Below are 22,952 nucleotides of genomic sequence, written 5' to 3'. Positions count from 1 at the left end.
CATCCTGAATGAGAGGGGGTTGGATTAGAAGACCTCCAAGGTCCTTTTGAACTCTGTTATTCTGTTATTCTTTGTGGCAGCTCCTCAAATATTGGAATACTGCTATCATGCCACCACTAGTCCTTCTTTTCACTAGACTAGACATAACCAATTTCTGCAACCATTTTTCATATATTTTAGCCTCTAATCGTTTTTGTTGCTCTCCTGTACATTCTTTCCAAAGTCTCAATATCCTTTTTATATTGTGGCGCCACAACTGGATGCAGTTTTCCAAGTGTGGTCTTACTAAGGCGTTATAAAACGGTACTAACACTTCGCATGATCTTGAGTCTATTCCTCTGTTAATGTAGCTTAGGAATGCATTGGCACACTGTCACACCGCTGGCTCATATTTTAATGGTTGTCTAGTAGGAGTCCTAGATCACTCACAGTTGCTTCTATTGAGGATCCACCTATTCTATTCCTTTTTTTAAAGTTTTATTGTAATCTTACCCCTCACCCCTCATCATACATACTTTATGGGCAGGTGTTGACTGGGTTACTTTTATGCATCTCATTTATAACAAAAATTTCAGTATATTCTAACCTCCCCACTTTCATCAATATTCATCTCTTTTATACAATCTTATCTTTCCCATTAATTCATTTAAACTTACCTATCTGCATAACTGGTCTGTAAAATACTAGGTGTTCCTCTTCTTACGTGGAATTATTCTGCAGAAAACCAATAGTAAAGATAAATATAATTTTCATGGTTGTTTCAATCCACAGCTTTCGTAGTGTTTCATCAGTATCTAATAAGAGTAGTAGTTGGAAGGCCTAATCTACTGGAGCTGACTACAGAAGATTACTGGGATGATAATCATAGTTATATATTTAAAATCGTTGTTCACAGTAAATTTTTTGAACAGGTAATACCCAAACTATTTTATTCAACTGTTGGATTTTACTGTGTAGTAGATCTCAAATGTTTAGGCGAGCCCTTTCTATCCAGTATATATTACACAATAAACTTGTTTTGATCTGCTTAAGTGTAAATCTCTTCTCAGGATAGGTATAATATAGGGAATGAATATTAAAGGAGTATTAACTATCACAGAGATTCCAATCTGGACTAATATGCAGGACAGAATAAATGTGGAGTAGTTCAAAGAGTTGTAAACAAATGATCTTCTTCAGGTATTCTCAACCAGTGGTTGTTATCCCTTCAATTCCCAAGTTTATTCCTGCCACCACAAAGGTAAGATAGTGAACTCTAAGATGAAGGAAGCTTTGTGCTTCCTGCCACAATAGACTTCCCAGGATCAATTGCCAGGAAGGAAGGAAGGAAGGAAGGAAGGAAGGAAGGAAGGAAGGAAGGAAGGAAGGAAGGAAGGAAGGAAGGAAGGAAGGAAGGAAGGAAAGGGATAGAGAGGCATAAGAAAGAAAAGAAGGAAGAAAGGAAGGAAGAAAAAGAAAGGAAGGAATGAAGAAGGGAAAGAAAGAGAGACACAGACACACACAAGAAAAAAAGAAAAGAAAGAAAAAGAGAACTTATGATCACAACTGAGCCCAGATTTTTATTTGCTAAGCAAGAGCGTTGTTAAATGAGTTTCATCACATTTTACAAGTTGATCACTCCCACCCGGTCACATGACTGCCAAGCCACGCACACAAAATAGGCCACACCTACAGAATAGCTTCTAAAAAAATTTGAAGCCCACCACTGGAAGGAAGAAAAGGAAGGAAGGAAGAGGGAGGGAAGAAAGGAAGGAAGGGGGGGGTCCATATCTGACTGCACAACAATCAGATAAAATAACTGTAAAAAACACATATATAAATTGTAAAATTTCATATTAAATATGAAATCATATTTTCTAATATTAATATTAGAAAAACCAAAGATATAAACCCCCAGGCAACAAAAGGATAAAAATGCCAGCTCAACAATGGAACCTTCTCAGTAATTTCTACCGTGTTTCCCTGAAATTTTCTTTTGACACCCCCCCCCCAAAAAACAGGGATTATTTTAGCACATGCACTCAAAAGCCTGATTGGGCTTATTATCCGGGGAGGTCTTATTTTAGGAAAAACAGGGTAGCACCCTGAGAGCCCCAGGCCTAATAACTAAGGTGTGAGGGCCTTTTGGAAAAGTAAGTTCCCAACATTAGAGCATTAGCATATAAAAGAGACTATTAACTCATATTTAGTTTTAATCCCTCTTAGTCACAGTCTCTATTTGCAAATACAGAAGGACCCCTAAACCATGATTGTGTTCCTGGACAGAAAATGACTGTCTGTTTAGGGATAACACTGATACCAAAGAAGAACCACGATGTAGAAACTGCAACTCGTTCTTGCTTTGATTCAATCTGAACCTTTTCTTTACTGTTCAGACCTTAACAGCCTCCAAAAAGGCAGCAAATGAGAACAGCAGGATCTTCCTTATAGAGCAAAAGAGTAGAGTAGAGTAGAGTAGAGTAGAGTAGAGTAGGGTAGGGTAGGGTAGGGTAGGGTAGGGTAGGGTAAAGTATTAGCATGGCGTGGCATGGCATGGCATGGCATAGCCTAGCATAGCCTAGCATAGCCTAGCATAGTCCATCAGCACACTGGATGACTCTCCCAGTAGTTTCATATAAAAGTTACAAAGCAAGAGGTTGATGTATGCCTTAATGAGGGGTTATGGGACAACCTCTCCTTCTCCACTGCAACAGATAGAAACCATTCAGAAGTAATGAGCAGAACTACTACAAAACAATTCCCAAAAGCCTCCCTGCAGGTGGTCCAGAAGATGCTATGATCAATAATATCAAAACAGGCCAGAAATGCCCAGATGTATAAGACAGCACCTCACAAACAGGTGTTTTCCTTTCTGCAGATTTTCTCAGGTGGAAACCAGGCAGCTTAAATGGAAACTTTGCTCACATGTACTTAAACGTGTTATAATTTTTCATGAGATTACAGTGCATATGTTGATAATGCAGGATCTGCAATTCAATATAGAGTTTGACTCACATTCAAGCAAACTGCCAGCAGAACTCTTCTTGCTCTGCTCAAGCAGAAAGAAGAACAGTTAGGGAGGTAAGGATGAGTGACCAGTGTGTACAGACCCATCACTCTCCATACATAAGCCACTGCCTTCTAGAAGAATGCCTGAAGAAGTTTGTATGAAGGCGGGAATTCATCTGATCCAGTCTAACTACTGTACATTAAATTGTGACATGTACTATCTTGTGCCCAATTAAATTCCTAGTATTTCTAGGACTGCACTGCAAGATTTCTGAAAGCAACAATATATATATATATATATATATATATATATATATATATATATATATATATATATATATATATATATATATATATATATATATGTGGTTTTTTTTTATTTGTGCTGATAAATAAATAAAGGAAGACTAGTATAGATCTATTATATATATATATATATATATATATATATATATATATATATATATATATATATATATATATATATATATATATATATATATATATATATATACTTAAAGTCACATATATATATGTTTTTATTTGTGCTGATAAATAAATAAAGGAAGACTAGTATAGATCTATTTCAAGCTATTTAGCTCTCATCAGCTAGCCATATCCTTACTGGGATTCGAACCTGTGCTCTATTGCCTCCCAGGCAGGGAGTTAACCATTTGAGCTACAGAGAACGACTCCTTTTATCAGCCAGCCAGGGTGGGAGGTATATACTTAAAGTCACAACCCCTGGTATGCCCAAGTGTGGGAGGAAGGTCACACTTCCACTCTCTGTCATTAGGCTCGTCACAAGAGTCCATCCAGACAGAAACCCAATATTTTTAACAAAGGCAAACCCAATATTTTTAACAAAGGCAACAGTAAAAATATTGGGTTTCTGTCTGGATGGACTCTTGTGACGAGCCTAATGACAGAGAGTGGAAGTGTGACCTTCCTCCCACACTTGGGCATACCAGGGGTTGTGACTTTAAATATATATATATATATAATTTTTTGTGTTATTATTTCTCTTGTTAGCTGACTTGAAAAATTCTCTTAAAATGCATACATTATATTTGCTGCATTTCAATGTACAGATAATGTCACCACTGAAGATATATTTCTCCCACCTAGAATTCTTGAACTATTGTAATGAAAGACAGCTTAGCTATTTAACCATTTTAATGGTTGAGCTTTTGTAGATAATGCCTTATGATGGGATAATAATTATATATTTAATATTTGGGCAAATTAATATTATGCTTTTTAATTGTCATCCCTAGGGTAAAACTACCATAGCTGTGACTTCGCCATATGGCAGTCTCTTATGTGATGTTCTATGTATTGTATTAACCTTGAAGAGTTCCTGCTCCTACCTTAAATCAGCACACTATGTTCTACCTTATAAACTGTCTTCAGCCAACTGGCTGTCTTCGGAGAATACCCTCGGGTACAATTATTCGGGGATTAGTAAATATTTGAAGGTTCTGCCGGTAAGGATACTGAAGAATTTTCAAAATGCTCTGGACAGGAGAAAACAAAGATGTAGCAGTATGGTCTCTGGCCACCACTGTTTCAGAGATGGACCTAATCTGGGATCAAAGTATGGCACTGAATTACATTGTAATCATTCCTTTAATTAGGAAATGAATTATTACTTTTAAAGTATAAAGAAACTATAGCAAATTTGTCCTGGGTAAGATATAGCTGAGTGTGCTTTGCTTATTTGTGAGATGGCATTGCTTAGCAACTTATCAAGTGTAATTATGAGGTAAACAAGGTTGAGAGAATTTGACAATCTTCGGTGTACAATCATTCCAGTAGTGGCTAGTCTTCCTGACTCTCCATATGGAAGCTAGAAGTTAGGAGAAACTCTCAATTGATGCAGTGATGTCCCCAAGGTAAGATCAAAAAAGTCAAAAATGGCGGCCACAAGGGGTTGCTGAAACTCAGCTCATATTTGTATGTTTACTGTGTGTGCAATGCACATAAAAAGCAGACAGAGCTTCAATCTGATAACTGTCATCTTGATATTTTTTTTACCATACTTTGAGGAGAACATTGATTGATGTTACCAAAGCAAGAAGTATAGGCAGCAAAAATGTTACAGAGTACATGACACATATAAAAAAAGGGGGTACAAGTACAGTGGCCATCTACAATGATAAAGTATGTTATCTGAGAAATTGTCTCATTGTGGTGGGACTAACCTGCCACACTCGTTCCTGGAGAAAATGCCTACTTCAGATCCCATCAGCCAAAAAGTTGGCTTCTGGGGTCCAGGAAAAGGATTTTTAATGCTCTGGGCCCTGCCCTCTGGAATATTCTCCAGTTGGAGGTGAGGTCTACCCAGAAACTCCTGACCTTATGCAGAGCCTAAGAACGTGACTCTGTTGCTTGGCCTTGGGGTGTCTGACTGGTAGAGAAGATTCCCATTCCCCGGCTTCCCATCATCTTGGTTTTTAACTTTTCTATTCAGTTTTTTTTTCTAATTTTAACTGTTTTTAGTACTTTTTATTGAAAGCCCTCCACAAATAAATCTGTTCAGAAATATCATTTTTAAAAATTCTGAAGATCTCCCATCTGGTGTTTTCTTGCAAACCATTTTTTGTTCGCATACCCTGATCTTTGCCTCTGTTGCCCCAACTATACAATCACATTATATAGTGAAAGCAGAAATCCAGTCACTGCAAAGTTCTTGGTCAAAGCTATTTGTCCTAAAACATTAGGACTGTGCAATGTTTGGATTTAGTCCCCAGCATATAGCAGCATAACGTGAAAGCTTAACATGCCTATTCCAGCGTTACTTTTTTTTCCTCCTGCACATTTTGAAGCATCTTTTGAAGCCCGAATGGAAAGTGCTGCAAGCCATCTTTTTCAACCTCTTTGGAGAGGACAACTCACACCTATCCCTGGCTTTTGGATCCATCAATGCCAACCATGCCCTTCTAATTTCCTTTGCATCTCCAGATTCCAGGACTATAGAAAAACCCAGGAGATCCTATCAATTTTAGGTCACAGATTCATAGCTAAGCTTCAGAACTCCAGCAGGATTCTTGGAATCCCAGAAGAGTAGTTCCTGGGTCCCATGAGTGAAATGGAGTTGGAGTCTAGGGGTGGTGGGAAGCAAATGGGTGTGTTACACTTAAACTTTGTGTAAAATTCTGTATCCTTTATTTGTCTTGTATATGTACATGTGTACCTATTCCCTCTTTTGTGTGTGGATTGGGTGGATATTTTGTATACGTATGTCCTGAAGATAATCCATTTGCCTTCTATGAACTAGATTGCTTTCAATAGTCTAGTAAGTAAAACAACCTGTGTGTTTAGTAGTAACACCGTGGCCACCTATCCCTTATATCTTTCACTATTCTTTATCTGAAGTTTGTGAGTTTGTTGACCTCATCACTTTGCTTTTGAGGAAATTACTATATTCGTGTGTCTCTAAGAGTTTACAACACTTTGTCATAGTTACAGACATGAGTAACAACTAGCTGGCTAATATTTTTTGGGATGGGGAAATCTCCTACACATGCATATTTGATTATGTAAATTATATTGAAGACTGCAATTTCTAGCACAATTTTTAAAGACCACTTTCAGTGGAATCAGGGTAGCGTAATTTCATAGGAATCAATAATACTAATAAGTAGGCGTTTGAATTAGAAAAAGGATGCTGAAGTACACTTTGTATTCCTCAATAGTTTTTGTTGTTATTGTTGATATAGGTGAACTATAGACCACCATCTGCAAAGGGAATTGCTGTTCCACTCACAGATAATATTTATAATGCAGATCCAAGCAAACCTAGATTGAGAGATTATTTTGAAGGATCAAAAGTAAGTTTTGGTTATTAATCATTTTTGTCCTTTGAATGCCATGGTTTTTAAGACTTAAATAAACTTTAAATACCTTGCTGCTATGCTTTGTTTCTGAAGTGAAGGTGTGGGAGAAGTAACCAATGGGTATTAACCCAGCCCTCTTGCCTAGGAGACTGAGGTAATCTTTTGAGGCCACACCTACGGTCCTCCTCTGACCTCCCCAGATTAACCTCAGTCTCCAGCCTGAAAGGAGCGTTTCTCTGACTCTCCCTTCACTTCGAAGACTCAGGAGTATTTTCTTACAGGATTACTTATCTACAGGATTTTACTTACAGCTGCTTCTATCCACCTCTCCTCTGCCGTGCTCAGTGCTGCTGGATCAAGCCTCGCTGCTTGCCAGGGTGTGCGCGCGCACCGAGCAACCGGACGGTCGCGTTAAAGGGGAGGAAGCCTCTGCACCGCGGGGGCATCAGCAGCGACCGTGTGGCTTCTGAGGGGGCCAACGAAGACCTGCGAGGCCCGGGGATCCCTTGGAGACCGCCCCAACGCGCCCCAGCTCCAGGAGGAGGCTCGGACCGCAGGTCAGCGGTCGCCATCTTGCCGCCACCATCTTAAAGAGCACGTGGGCGAGCGCGTGATTGGCGTTCTCTTACGCATGCCAAAAGCGCTCAGGAAGCACCAGCGAAGCCGGAAGAGGCTTCATCCAGGATCTACTCCATCGGTGATCCGGGGAGTACTCCAGAGCGGTGCCTGCCGGCAATCCAGGTCGCAGACCAGTGGCAGAAGAAGGAACAAGGCGGATTCAGAGTCAGAAGAGTGAATCCACCCCCACCTTTAAAGGCTGGCTGAGCAAAGAGGAGGTTGGTGGCACCCAAAAAACCGTGAGTAAATGGCGGAGGCGGCTAGGAACAGGGATGCCAGGCCCAGAGCCCCAGGGGGTGCGGATCCAGATGAGGGGACCTCTGGGGGAGTCTCCCCAGTTCCCAGGGGGAGATCTACAGCAAGGAGGGACAAAGCCAGGGTCCCTAAGAAGGCGGCTCCTAGGAAGGAGGCCAGGACGACCAGGGCCTCGGCCAGAAGATTCAGGGCTACCATCATCCATTCCCACTCCAGGTCCCGATCTCCCCACAGGCCTCCCATCCGGAATGCGGCCCTGGCAGCATCCCCTGGTTCCCCAAGGGGCTCAGGTAGAGGGCACAGTTCCCTATCGCCCCCCCCCCTTTCACCTGGACCTCCAGCGGAATCGAGGGCGGATCCATTTGGGCGCAGGGCTCCCAGTCAAGCCAGGCCTCGCTTGGCTCCTCTATCCCCTGGTCCCAGGGAATATTCCTAGCCTCCAGAGCTCCAGCCTGCCTTACCTGAGCTCACCAATAGCTTTCAGGACATGCTAGCTAGGGCCTTAGCTCAAGTGATGGCTTCTGGGTTAAACCAGCAGCCACAGGGCTCCAGGAGCAGGGACCCCCAGGAACCTTCCAGGGGCCATCAGCAGCGCCCCAGCACATCGGCTGCCAGAGAAGCCAGGTCTCCCTCCCCCTCCACTGCTAGCGAGGCTTCCGACTTGGAGGAGGGAGAGTTGAAGGAGGTGGGGTTCTCTGAGGATGAAGAGCCCCAGGCAGAGTACGAATCCACCGTCGTGGGCCTTTCCCCCCCCTAAGCTTGTGGCTGAAATGACTGGCGCTGGTAAGAGTAAAAAGAAGGGGCCATTCCATAGACCTCCCGTGCCTAAGGAGGAGATTCCCATGCCAGAGATGTTTCTAGAGGTGCTCAAGTCCCAGTAGGTGAAGCCAGGGTCCTTTCCCACTCCAGGGGGAAATAAGAGGAAATTCTATAACCTTAACCAGACCTTTGCTCAAGCTCTCCAGGTACCTGAGGTGGACAATCCAGTGGCCACCCTAGCCTCAGGGTCAGCAGTAGTCACAGGAGACACCACCAATTGCCTCAAGGCAGAGGACAAGAAGGCGGACATAGTGCTGCGCAAGACATTCCAGGCTATTACTTGGGCTATTAGGGCGGCCGCTTCGGCTTCTTTTTTCAACAGGTCCATGGTGCTGTGGTTGGAGCAGCTGAGGGACAGGACTCTGGCCTCAGAGGTTTGTTTGCTGCAGGACATCTCCAAGATCCTGGCAGAAACGCAGTTCTCAGCAGACGCCACTCTGGATGCAGTTAAGTATGCGTCCCGGGCAATGTCATCCTCAGTGGCGTCCAGGCGCCTGCTGTGGTTATGCCATTGGCAGGCAGAGTCCCGGATGAAGTGGCACCTAACAGGAGCAGACTACACCAGTGAGAAGCTGTTTGGAACTGCGCTGGATCCTATCCAGGTGGAGGATAAGAACAAGCGGAAGGTCTTTCCAATGACAACTAGATGCTCAGACTTCCAACATGCGCCATATCCCAGGAGAACCTCGTACAGGCCGCCTGACGTGGAGAACCAGAACCAGAGGTACCAGAACCCCAGGTTCCACAGGCAGGGGATAGGCAATTCCATAGAAACAGGTTCGGAAGCCAGCAGCAGGGCAAGCGGCCCTTTCGAGGAGGAGGAGGTGGTCGCCCCTTCCGCAGGTTCAAGTGATCCGCCCCCGGATCACCCCATTGGCGGTTGCCTCTCCCTGTTCGCGGATGCTTGGGACCATGTCACCTCGGATGAGTGGGTTCTCCAGACTGTAAGGCTCGGGCTGCAGCTAGAGTTTTGCTCTCTCCCCACTAGTAGGTTCCGCACCTTCGCCTCCTCCACGGATCAGACCAAACGGGCCCTTAAAGGCCAAGGCCATCAAGCATCTGCTAGACATCAGGGCCATTGAAAGAGTCCCAGAGGAGGAGAAAAGCTCCGGCTTCTTCTCTGACCTTTTCCTAGTCCCCAAGAGTTCGGGGGGGTGGAGAACCATCCTGGATCTTAAACTCCTCAATTCCAGGGTGGTCTACCGCAAGTTCAAAATGGCCTCCCTAAAGTCCATCCTGGAGGGCATCCGTCCGGGCAATTTCCTAGCCTCTATTGATCTCACAGAGGCATACCTGCACATCAGAATCGCCCCGGAATACCACAAATTCCTTAGATTTTTTCACGAGGGCAACTACTTTCAATACAGGGCTCTTCCCTTTGGTCTGGCCTCAGCCTCCAGGATATTCACCAAGGAGCTAGCTGCAGCCGCAGGCCACCTGCGCTCCCTGCCAGTCCGTTTGTTCTGTTATTTGGACGACATCCTCATCCTAGCTAGGTCTCCAGAGTCTGCCAATCAGGACTTGGGGACCACCATTGACACTCTCAGGGCCCTGGGATTCTCCATTAATCTGGAGAAGAGCAACCTGGTCCCATCCACCAGGCTCCAGCACCTAGGGTCCATTATAGATTCAGTGGCTGGGGAGGTCTTCCTGTCCCAAGATCGCAAGGACTGCATTGTTAAAATGGTCCATGAAGTTTGGACGTTACGCTCTGTCCCTATAGTTCTTCTTTCCAGGCTCCTGGGGAAATTCATCTCATGCATAGGGATCATGCCGTGGGCTCAACTACATGCCAGGGAGCTCCAGTGGTTCCTACTCCCTCACCAGAGAGCCGGGACGAGCGACGCCAGCTTCAGGATTCGGGTGTCACCCCAGGTGCTGCTATCGTTTCGTTGGTGGCTGTCCCCAGCCTTGAGCAGGGGATGCCTCTTCAGGGAACCGGCGAGAAGGATCCTCACCACAGACGCAAGTCTCTTCGGCTGGGGGGCCCACCTGGAGAACCAGATCACCCAGGGCTGCTGGACTCCAACAGACCTGCACAACAACATCAACTGGTTGGAGCTCAAGGCCATCCACTGGCCCTTCATCACTTCAAGAACATGGTGACTGGACATCACGTCCTAGTCCTGATGGACAACGTGGCAGCCAAGGCCCATGTGAACAGACAGGGCAGCACCCATTCTGAGGCATTTTGCGACGAGGCCCTGCGACTGGGGAACTGGGCCGAGAGACACCTGCAATCCATCAAAGCAGAGCACATCTCCGGAACAGAGAACCAACAGGCAGATTGGCTCAGCAGAGAGACAGTCGACAACGGGGAGTGGCAGCTTCACCCCTCAATCTTCCAACAGATCTGCGAGAGGTTCGGACATCCGACAGTGGATCTCTTAGTGACCCCTCACAATGTCCAGCTGCCGGATTTCATATCGAGGCTTCCAACCAGGGGAGCCATGGACACACAGACGCCCTTCAATGCAGATGGCCACCAGGTCTTCTGTATGCATTTCCTCCCCTTCCCCTCATCCCCGGGGTCCTGAGGAGGGTGGTGGCAGAGGGAGCGGAGGTAATCCTGGTGGCCCCTGGCTGGCAGACCTGGTGAATCTGTCCCCAGCTCCTCACTGGAGGATCCCAGCGGGAGAGGTGTCCCTGAACCAGGGGTCCCTGGAGCATCTGGATCCAGAGTGGCTTCATCTGACCATCTGGCGATTGAGTGGGAACAGCTGAGAGAGGCCTATTATTCCGAGAACGTCATCAGGACAGTGGTGACGTTCAGGAGACAGTCCACCACTCGCATTTACAACACCTCCTGGGTGGCCTTCACTTCGGCCTCTGTCCCACAGGTTCTGGACTTCCTCCAGGAGGGACACAAGAAAGGTCTGGCCCCTACCACCCTTAGAAGACAGGTCTCCGCCCTCTCTACAGTTCTGGGGGGGTAAACGCTCCCCCCTTGTCCCAACATCCGGTACTAAGGTGTTTCCTCAAGGGGGCGGCGAATCTGAAACCCTCAGTGGTCCATCGATTCCCCACATGGGACCTCCCCACGGTCCTCCAGGCCTTGACGGAGGCACCGTTTGAACCATTGAGGGAGGTTTCCCTGCAGTTTCTGACCCTTAAGGTCGTTTTCCTGGTTGCCATCACCTCAGCCAGGAGAGTGTCTGAGATCAACGCTCTCTCCAGCAGGGCGGATCTCTGCACCTTTCTAGAGAACCGGGTCATCCTCAGACTGGACCCCGCGTTGATGCCCAAGGTCAACTTCCCATTTCACAGGGCCCTAGAAATAGTTCTGCCGGATTTCTGTCCCCAACCCTCCGGGGAGAGGGAGAGATCCTGGCACAAATTAGACATCAGAAGAGCCTTACGCATCTACCTGAAGCGCACGGCTCCCTTTAGGCGTTCGGAGGCCCTTTTCATGTCCTACCATCCATCCACCCAGGGAGCCAAGGTCTCTCCAGCCACCATCAGCAGGTGGATTAGAGCGGCCATTTCTCAGGCCTACGGGGCACGGGGACTTCAGGTCCCAGAGGGCATCACAGCGCACTCCACCAGAAGTGAGGCCACCTCAGCAGCCTGGTCCACCCAGGCACTCATAGAGGAGATCTGCCAGGCTGCTCCCTGGTCTTCTCCCTCGCCTTTCATTAGGCATTACCGGCTAGACCCCTCCGCCTCCACGGAGGCTGCCTTTGGCAGGAGGGTATTGCAGGGAGTCCTGGACTCTCCGGGGGGCTCAGGCCCATCTAATCCCTCCCAGGACATCTAGCTTTGGTATGTCCCATTGGTTACTCCTCCCACACCTTCACTTCGGAAACTGGCAATTGGATTTACCTGAACTGCATGTTTAGAAGAAAGGTATGAGAGGAGTAACTTCCCCCCCCCGTTGTTAGGCCGCCTGGCATCTAGGGGGCCTGAGTGAGTCCAGGGTCAGCTATAGCAGTTAGGAAGGATATGTGTTGTGCTGTTCTTGTCTGTCCTTCCTTTCAGGTGCTCTGCTACAATCCATCGGTTAATCTGGGGAGGTCAGAGGAGGACCGTAGGTGTGGCCTCAAAAGATTACCTCAGTCTCTTAGGCAAGAGGGCTCGGTTAATACCCATTGGTTACTCCTCCAACACCTTTCTTCTAAACATGCAGTTCAGGTAAGTCCAACTGCCATTTTCATGTACAATATTAATATACAAGTGTATTCATAAATTACAAGTCACTTATAAGAATGAAAAGCAGTTGCAAATCCCTTTCCATCCCTACTCTACTGTTTAGGAGCCTACTTGAACCAATGATAGTCAAAAAATGTTACTGACTTAAAAACCAGATCACTGTTCAGTCTTAGATCAATGGATATCTTTTCCACAGGCCTCTGGAAAGTACAAACAGTGTGCTAACAAATCAAGCCGAGCCGAGTGCATGTGTACTGATAATATGAAGCTGTCATTTTCTGTTGCCTTTTCTGACTGTAAAGAGAAGGTAAGCTTTAACTGCCGCCTACTTAAATTAATGTGTCTGGAAAGGGCTTCATTCTAGAAATAATTTTGGGAGATAGGGACTGGGTTTACAAAGACACAGTAACATTCAGAAATGAATATAATCATCTATGTCATATTTAATTAGCAATAATTAAATATGACATAGCACATCTCTCTAAGAAAATAATTCCAAAAATGGAATGTTCAACTATTTTTTTACCACCCAATATGGATCAAGAAGTCTCTACACAGGTAGTGTGCATCCTTAATACTCTCTGAGCTTGGTTGTTTTCTTGCAAATGTTTCATTACTAAACTAGATACGCCAAGAATCCCACAGTTTAACCCTGAGCTACAAATATTCTCTTCTTTTAATACCCAGAAAGTTTAATATGCAAACATGCCTTCCTTGAAATGACAAACTTGACAAATCTAGCAGACAGCTTTGTCTCCCAAAGGTAGAGATGGGAACTAGAGCAGGGGTTTCCCAACTTGGCACCTTTCAGACTTGTGGACTTCAACTCTCCAACCAGGACTTAATTCTCACTAACAGAAATGAAATTATAGAAGGCATTGAAGTTACAAGAACCTTGGAGGGAGTGAGGATGCCATATTGGGATTCAACATTATGCAAGCACAAGGAATAAGGGGGGGGGGGGACTAGAGTCTTGGACTTTAAGAAAGCTTATTTAAATAAATTTAGAGAGAACTTGGGAAGGACTCCATGGATGAGAAATCTCAAGGGAAAACAACCCAAGAAGCTTGGGAAACTTTAAAAGTGAGCTTATAAAAGCCCAGTCTAGCAGAATACCAATGAGGAAGAAAAATAAGAGAACTCAAAAGAAACCAGTGTGGCTGCACAAAGACCTCTCTGATAAACTGAATGGCAAAAAGGACAAGCATAAAAAGTGGGGAAAGGGCACATAATTAAGGCAAAATATCGACAAATAACCAAAACCTGCAAAGATGAAGTCAGGAAATCTGAGGCTCAAAAGGAGCTAAGACTTGCGACAAATGTCAAAAATAACAAAAAGTTTCTCTCAACATGTACAAAGCATGAAAAAAAGTCTAGGAATTGATCCATTAATAGGAGAAAATAGTAAGAAGGTGACAAGCAGCAGAGAGAAAGCAGAACTGCTTAACACAGATTAGGAATGGAAGACAAAATAAGCAAGAAAATGATAAGGGAACACATATCCAGTCTAGATGAGTTCACATCACCAGGACCAGATGGATTACATCCCAAGGTTCTGAAGGAACTGGCAGATGTGATAGCAAAACCACTGAACCGTATCTTTCAAAGATCCTGACGCACCAGGGAACCATTAGATGAGTGCAAAACAGCTGTTGTAATTCCCATCTTCAAAAAAGGAAGGAGGAAAATGGATCCAGGATATTACAGACCTATCAGTCATACATCAATACCTGAGAAGATTCTGGAAAAGATTATCAAGCAATGAATCTGCAAACAGCCCCCAGAGGCAAGCAAAATCCTAACCAAAAGCGAACATGGGTTTGTTAATAACAGATCATCTCAGATTATGCCAGATAAATCTTACTGCATTCTTTCACAAACTGACAAAATTAGTGGGCCAGCAAAATACTGAGGATATAGTTTACCTGGACTTCAGCAAGATGTTTGATAAAGTAGACCATAACCTACTACTTGATAAAATAGAAAAATGTGGGTTAGACAGCATCGCCATCAGTTGGATTCACAACTGAATTGGATCTACATGGAGGTAAGTATGCAGTGGGGTACCCCAAGGCTCTGTTGTAGGCCAGTACTCTTCCACATCTTCATCAATGATTTAGATGAAGGGATAGAAAGGGAATCACTGGGAGTCCTGCCTGAAGATCTGATTACGGAGTGACTATTGACGTCTAGAACCGACCTGGGCATTTTACAGCCCCCAGGCTACATCCAGCCCTTTGGCTGTCCCTGTCCGGCTCATGTAAGGTTAATCAGTAATTAAAAATCAAATGTAAATAACCATGCCACATGGGGGGGGGGGAGGTGAGTCGAGTCCAGCTCTTGCACAGTCACTGTAGTCAGCTGGCAGTCACAGAACAGTGGAACACAACACCTGTGCAGCCCTCACCCCTCACCTGGAAGGGCCTAAGGAATGAAGTGGTGGTCCTGGTGGCAGTGGTCATCGCGTGAGGGGCTTGGGCTCAGCCACCCACTGTTGCCTGGGTTGAAGTATCGCTTCCTGGGTGAGTGGGGAGAGTGCAGCCAGGAGTTATTGGTTTGGTCCTCCACAACAATCCCAGTTTCTCAAATGGCCCCCTGGGAAAATTAATTGCCCATTCCTCTCCTGCCCATTCCTCTGTGAATGGGAGAGGAAGATGCAAAATAATACACAAAGTATCTCTTCTTAAGTCAGTTTCTCTAACTTCTTAACTTTCAAATGAAAAAGATATTCTCAAAACAAAAGTCCCACTGACCCTTGACTTGAAGTAGGCAACTTTACATAGGTTTTTGTAGACCCTATGTTGTCTGAATGCTATCTCATTTGAAACCGTGCACTTACATTGGTAAGAATATATAAAATGATTTTAACATCTCTGTCTCAATGGTGCATTTGTCTTTAGGCGCTGCGGATGAAATTTCCAGTAGAAAAGCTTCCTCTCTATTTTGTTGTGGAGGATGACGGTCATTTTGTTAATCTGACATCTCCTTATTTTGTCACCATAGACGAAGTAAACAATAGAACAAACTGGATAATTTCAGGTAAGACGCAGACTGCTGGGGTTCAGAAGGAATCTTCCTGAGAAATTCTGTTCAAAATGTTTGTGTTGCCATGTCCTTTTGTAGGAAGTTAGCACCCACCCCCTCCCCTAGGAAAATGAAATGTCCTGAGAAATATTGAAAAGGCAGAATATTATATTTCCTTGGATGCAAAAAGGGAGAAACATGTTTTTAAAGACAAAGTAGCTCCCTGCAGCTTCGTCCCCCACTTTTGTTAATGAGCTATTAAAGCCTGGGCTATTCTACTCTACATAACAAAGATAGGATTAGTTTTCTACAGACACTCACCACATGGCATATGGGAACTCAACCAAGTTTTGGACTTAAAAAGACACACAATCTACAAAGTTAGCTAAGACCCCCACCCCTGAGAGTCTGACAACCAATCAGAATCCATTCTTACACAGAAACAGGAAACAGAGAGGTGGGCCAAATCAGGGGTGGGTTCCTGCCTTTACTAACTGGTTCGCTAGAAGAAGTTCCACAAATCTAGCATGTTGTTTAGAACCGGTTCCACTGGTGGAACCAGCCCCACCTCCTCATCTACCCCATCTGGTAGCTGCTCGCTTCCCCCGCCTGGGGGTAGGTGCGGCTTTTCCTTCTGGCTCACTTGGGCATAGCGTCCTGGAAGTGACTGCAGGCTGCGTGGATGTGTGAATGACGAGGGTCAACCGAAAGAGTCGATTACCTATCTTTACGGCACCCCCTTGGTGTTTCTTGATGGAAGCTCTTTGAGGGCTGAGAAGAAAAGTTGAACGGGAACTAAGAAGCCTTTTCTTTTGTTTACATCCCTCCCCACCTTCTCCATTTCTCCATTCTGATGGCTGCGCCTTCTCACTGCCTTCATTAACTCTGCTCCTTCTTGTTTACCTGCGTGCGTGGCTTCTTTTGTTAGGCTCCACAATTAGTGTGTTCACTCTTAAGCTCCCTCCGCCCGTCTGCACATCATCAAGAAGAAGAGCGAGAGGAGGAATTCTGGGAGTTGAAGTCCACAAGTCTTAAAGCTGTCAGATTTGAACACCCCTGGGGTATTTTTTTCTAAAGGGTTAGGGGTGCAAAGGTCTTGTAACTTGACAGCTTTAAGACTTGCACACTTCAATGCCAAAGTTTCTGAGCCAACATTTTGGTTGCTAAGCAAGAGCGTTGTTAAGTGAGTTTCACCACATTTTACAAGTTGGCCACGCCCACCCAGTCACATGACTGCCAATCCACTCCCACTCGGTCACATGACCACCAAGCCACTTCCACACCTACAGAAGAGGTTCTAAAAAAATTGAAACCCGCCACTGGGCCAAACAGAGTATTAAAAACCCAGGAACTATCAACAAAGCCCTTTTCCCACCTCTTCACTTCTTCACCCAACATCTGGAAGCATGTGGTCTCCCTTTTCTGTTCAGGAGCTCAAGCCATGTGATCCTGTCCACCATTAAACCATCTTTCCAAGCAGCCTCCATGTTTCCAGTGTCTTTTTCCCCACTTGGAACTGAACCCAGAAGGACATTTCATCCAACAATTTAATGCTCTCTTCCTTGCCAAACCTACAATAATTTAAAATGAAAAATATTATTTTCCAGATTTGTCTACTTTCATTTTCACTATTCTTGAAGTTTCTACCCAAAAACTCATGATAAAGAGTTTTGATGATACTTTGCTTTACCAAGTTTTAAGTTTGCCCTTTCATCATAACTTATCATCATAACAAAAAATCTGCTACAGATAGATCTCCATTTCTGATTTCTAATCTAACTTTTTAGTTTTTACTAAAGGATAACTTTATTCAAAGCATTGGCTAATCACCCATTATGTAAGATTAATTTATTACTGGAATGTATAGTCAGACAAAGTGTAGAACTATAACTCAAAAAATATTTTAAATATTTTTTCAGGTACCAATGAAACCTTAAGTTTGATGAAACTAAGGACATACTTGGAGAAGAAGATCAAAAGCAAGTTGTATAATCCAGATGGACTAACTATATCAATAACTGTAAGCTTCTGATAAAATACGTATTTTGAATAGAAAGGCCAAAAGTGTTGCAACAATCTGGCACACCATATTTTGAATCCTACCCTGTTTTAGGAATACCATACCTTGGCTCCAAAATTCTGAATGATCATTAGAGAGCAGTGAGGTGGTACATGTCAAGTAGCTACCATCCAGGTTTTTGCAGCCCAAATAGAAACTACATTTGTAAACCCCCCTCCCTCCATGGATCTCAAAGATCTGCCTGACACAAAGAAAATCCAGCAAGTCAAGCAGGTTGAAAAGAGGCTTTAATACTGACAGTCTGGGAGAAATGTGAATGCCATTGGCATCACAAGACACAGATAGGTTAAAGCTTTCTTCCTTGGTCATGATTTTGGTCAAAATGACCAATCAAACAATTGGCAATCTTAACTCTAGAGAGAAAATCTTTCTTTTCACACCAAAGGGAGAATTTTTCCATCCTAAAGTTAATTACTACCCTACTGGTGTATCTTAAATTGGATAATCAGATTTGTTAAAATTGCATGATTTTGCTATCTATGATTTGTTGAATAAACTACAATTAGTTAGTATACACATTGCATTAAATAAATCTGAATATTTTCAGATTGTTCTCTAATTTTAGCTGTTTCCAAATGCAAAGAAAAAACTGCACCATGATATTCATATTCATGAATATTCAGAGAAAGGCAAAATTGGCTAGATCAGTGGTGAAATCTAATTTTTCTTACTAACGGTTGCGTGGGTGTGGCTTGTGGCGTGTTGGGATCATGTGACTGGGTGGGAGTGGTTATGTAGTCTTGTAACTGGAGGATCAAAAGACAGAAACTCACTTTAACAATGTTCTGCTGGAGCAGGGTTGGTCCCTTCCAGCCCTGGATTATCCTCTGAAGTTGTGTCTAGTGCCAGGTTTGTAGTTCTTCTTTCAGCTCCTTTTTCCCTCCCTCCCTCCCTCTCTTTCTTTCTTTTTCTTTCCTTCTCCCTTCTTCTTTCCTTTTCTTTCTTTCTTCCTTTCTTTCTTTCTCAGCACCCCTCCCCCATTTTTGGCCTAGCTGGCTTCAGGGAAGCCTGCTGGGAACAAAAGCAGACACCCACCCCCATCCCTGCATTTCTGGAGAACCTGTAGTAAAAAAAATGCTTAAAAAGAAAAAAAAAGTTCCAAAGATCAGCTGTGCGACGTGCGATAGTTGGAATTTCTTTTTTTTAACTTTTTAAAGTATTTTTTTTTTACTACCAGTTCTGTGAACCGTCCTGAACGGGTAACATTTCACTCCTGGCCTAGCTGGACAGACAATAGATGATAAACGTAGCTTAATTTAAATCCCTATCCATCTGTCCAAATAAAGACACCTATTTAAACAAATCAAGTTATTTAGGGCAGCAAATTCCACTTTTGCAAATAAAGTAAAATAGTAATAGAGAAAACCATTCATTCAAAGGCAGTTGAACTTTCTTGGGTTTTTTTTTCCTTGAAAATGTCTTGCTTCTCATCCAAGAAGCTTCTTCAATTCTGTTTGAATGATGGAGAATGGGTTTTCAAAGAAAAAAAAAACAAGAAAGTCCATTTGCCTTTTGGAAAAGCCCCTTTGGGACAACCATGACTTGGATGACTGAAAATTCACATAGACATTTAAATTCATACCCCTCAAGATGACCTTCAAAATAACATTAATTTTAGCAGATTAAGCAATGTTAGAAAATGTATTTGTAGCAAAAGAAATATTATTAGGCACTAATAAAAATTAATGTTTCTTTTTAACAGGGATCGGAACTTTTCCATTTCAGAGTATCCACTATTCCTGGAGTCTCCTATTGCAATTTATTTGATGAATTTCAGGTATATTTTTCACAGTATTGAAATATAGAAGAATATGAAACAAATCTCAAATACATAGAATAATTACATTGGCAAAATTATTTGTATACAGTAACTTAGTACAGATATAATCAACAACAATCCCATCTTCAACAAATTTAAGTGATATTGTCTGAAGTTTCCCCACAACAATTTCTGAGTGATAACATTTCTACAAATGAATATTGATAGAATGCAAACACTGCATCCAGTCTTCATAGCCCCCAACATAGCAAAAGAGCCGTGAGCACAGGAAGACTCTCTATTCCTTTCCTTGTAGCAAGTGGAACCTTTCTTGCTTCAAAGATTGTTGTAACAGAAATACACAGAATACAGAAGAACAGAATTGAAAGGGACCTTGGAGGTTGCACATAGTTACATTGAGAACTATAATGGATGTCCCACAAGTCTGAGCCCCTACTTGTCTCTTTCTAGAATTTAAGCAAGTTAAGCAAATATACCATTAAGTAATACAAATATAACGTTACAAGACTTTGACACTGATTGACTGATTTATTGATATTCATCAATCCATTTATTCAGTTCTTATAATATACATATAAGCTCAGGTTACAACTGTAATGGAACTTGTCCATCACTATCGTAACTTCTGCTGGGTATAAAATGATTGGTTACATGACCTTTTATAAAAAGGTTACAAAATGTGTTCATGTGACCACAGAACATTGCAAATTGCCATAGAGTGTGGTCAGGTGACCACAGGGGATACAACTACAGGATCTTCTAATTCAGGTCATAAGTACCACCACTACCCAGGTAGGCCCATCAGAATATCGAACTGTCACTAATTGGTCATAAGCCAAGGATTACGGTACCTGTACTGTATTTTAAAACATTGAATAGTCCTAAAATGAAAATTTAGCTGCTCTTTCTACTTCTTTATTGTAATAAATTTTCAAATCCGTATTTAAACTTGCAATGCTAGACTTGCCTTCAAAGGTACATTTACTAATGTAAACTTAAGTTATCTATCTCAAGATACAACTTTTAAAGCAGTGTGAACTTTCAGTTTACCAGGATATCTTTTTATTGCAGATTTATGTTGATGATTCACCACTGGCTTTTCCAGGACAGTATCTCATCAGTACAGTTGTAGCTGTCTCAATAGGAGGCATTCTCTTTATTGCTTTTCTTCTGCACATGTATGAAATCCAGATAACAAATTTTTTTAAAAGGAAGAAACCCAGAAACAAAGTAGAATCAAAAACATCAGTTGCCAGTGAAGCATCCTATGAAAGCAACGAATCATAATTGTCAATTATGCCACAATGTTCTAGTATGTGGCTATTTTGGTTTAATTTGGCTTACAAAAATTGAAGGGTTTTGTTACAGTTTTTTTCTTGTTACATAACAAAAAGAATATTCTTTTATTTCTAAATATGACATTATTCTAGCTGCTGTTGCCATGAACTTTCTAGTTTTTGAGTGAGGAAGCCAGTTATGTATGCATTTATTTTTGCCAAAGTGTAGACTAATGTTCAGAAAATGTCATTCAACTGTATACAATAACCTAATTAAAATGTCATAGAAAAGAGTTATTAAATATATACCTATTCTATCTCTGTATTTATTAAGTACCAGTTATTTCTTGATTAAAAGCTCTGTAAGCCAAATCTAGCAGTTATTGCAAGCATTGTCATTTATGTTAATACATTGCAAAAAAAAGTAACTAAACAAAGTTAAGAACAAACAAGATTAAAAACAAATAAATTTTAAAACAAAATTATGAATGCATTCTGTATTTTACTGTAGGAAGAAATTTCCTAATTATGAGGCTGATAAAATATAAATTAAACTATATATTACACTGATATCTCCCCCTCCCTGCAAAAGTTAATAAATTAAGCAGGAACATTTTTAAATTTTAAGAAGTTATTCAGAGATAATTTCAAAGAAAACAAAAGTATATATAGCAAAAAAGAAAGAAAAAGAGCCATGGGGGTGCAGTGGTTACAATGTAGTGTTGCCTGCTAATTCTGCTGATTGCCAGGAATTCGATTATCACCAGGCTCAAGGTTGACTCAGCCTTCCATCCTTCCGAGGTCCGTAAAATGAGGATCCAGATTGTTGGAGGCAATATGCTGACCCTCAAAACACTTAGCGGGGGATGTAAAAAGCATTGTGAAACAGTATATAAGTCTAAGTGTTATTGCTATTGCTTAAAAAATCCATCAACTACTGTTACATATGTGCTTGATACATCCAGGAATTTGAAACAAAGGGCAAAGATTCAAAATATAAATTTTTAAAATTATGTCTCTACAGATTAATATAGTTGGTTCATTGCCATACAGTATGAGGATGCCTAAGAGAAAAAGATACATGATATAAAATGGAATCTGAAATAAAAATTAATAGTAAAACAACATTCCTGTTCAAGGATTCGATGCAATACTTAGTTCTATTCCTCTCGCTTCCTCCTCTCAAAGTGATTCCCAAACTATCCGTGAATTGAGGTGTAGTCATTCAGCGAAAAAGGAAGCATTGCAGTTTGCTTGACCTATGGATATAATGCAAAACTTAGGATTTCCCCCAAATAAGTTTATTTTTCACTGGGCTCCATTTAGCCTAACATGCAGTATATCACGTGAGTTTCCCACTTGAATTATTCTTTTTTATTATTATTACCCAAGACTAATCAGTAAAGACTGGTATACGTATAACATCAATACAGGAGCTATCCCACCTAAATTTTACAAGCATAGCCATTAAAAAGGCAGTAAAAAAGGCCTGGGAAAAAAGCAGAACTATCAAAACATGGAATGTTCAGAGATGATCTTCATTGGCCTTTACTAAAAGAAGATCAATTCAAGTGCACACAAAAGTCAGGGGCAGATTTTTTGCATCCCAGTGTTGCATGACAATTGTTTAAGTCCTCTCCCATGACTGAAAAGATCCACTGTTTTGATAGATGGCAGATTTCAAATGTGAGGATATAATCAAAAAGAACTTAGGCATCTTTGATATTGACCCAGAGGCTAACAATGCTGTGTTAGCTCCAGTGGTGGGTTTAAAATAATTTAATAATCGGTTCTCTGCCCTAATGACTATCTGGGTATGTGGGGCTCGGTGGTCATGTGACTGGGTGGGCGTGGCCAACTCAAGGTCACTCAGGTCGATGGGAGCTTCGCCTTAGCTGTTATAATGTAGTAAGGGTTAACCGGAGAGGCAGTTTCTGTAAGCAGGTCAATAAAGATTAGGCTAGAAACAACACCAGACTGTTTCCTTCCTGCCTTACTTACAGGATTAGCCCTGTAAAGTGGAAAAAAACGAAAAGAGATTTCTTCCAACAACCGGTTTTCTGAACTACTTAGAAAGTTACCAACCGGTTCTCCCGAATAGGTGCGAACTGGCTGAATCCCAC

General features: G+C 42.6%; 1 protein-coding gene across 1 annotated transcript in view; it reads left to right on the top strand.

Moving 5' to 3' along the window:
- The window catches only part of LOC148049745 (cation channel sperm-associated auxiliary subunit beta-like), a 72,252-nt gene extending 51,389 nt beyond the window's left edge, over positions 1 to 20,863 (top strand). The window contains exons 20-27 of the mRNA XM_087704623.1: positions 772 to 911; positions 4,266 to 4,475; positions 6,711 to 6,821; positions 12,865 to 12,975; positions 15,569 to 15,707; positions 17,612 to 17,712; positions 19,475 to 19,549; positions 20,624 to 20,863. Of these exons, the coding sequence (XP_087560749.1) occupies positions 772 to 911; positions 4,266 to 4,475; positions 6,711 to 6,821; positions 12,865 to 12,975; positions 15,569 to 15,707; positions 17,612 to 17,712; positions 19,475 to 19,549; positions 20,624 to 20,839 (1,103 nt within the window). The 3' untranslated portion in view covers positions 20,840 to 20,863. The remainder of the gene's footprint in view (positions 1 to 771; positions 912 to 4,265; positions 4,476 to 6,710; positions 6,822 to 12,864; positions 12,976 to 15,568; positions 15,708 to 17,611; positions 17,713 to 19,474; positions 19,550 to 20,623) is intronic.
- Positions 20,864 to 22,952: the final 2,089 nt, after the last annotated feature.

The sequence above is a fragment of the Thamnophis sirtalis genome, unplaced genomic scaffold, assembly GCF_051295495.1.
Source record: "Thamnophis sirtalis isolate CommonGarterSnake01/CBP01778 unplaced genomic scaffold, rThaSir2_p1.2 scaffold_1, whole genome shotgun sequence".
Classification (NCBI taxonomy): domain Eukaryota; kingdom Metazoa; phylum Chordata; class Lepidosauria; order Squamata; family Natricidae; genus Thamnophis; species Thamnophis sirtalis.
Note: the sequence above shows the minus strand (reverse complement) of the source record. Positions and strands in the feature narration are given on the sequence as shown.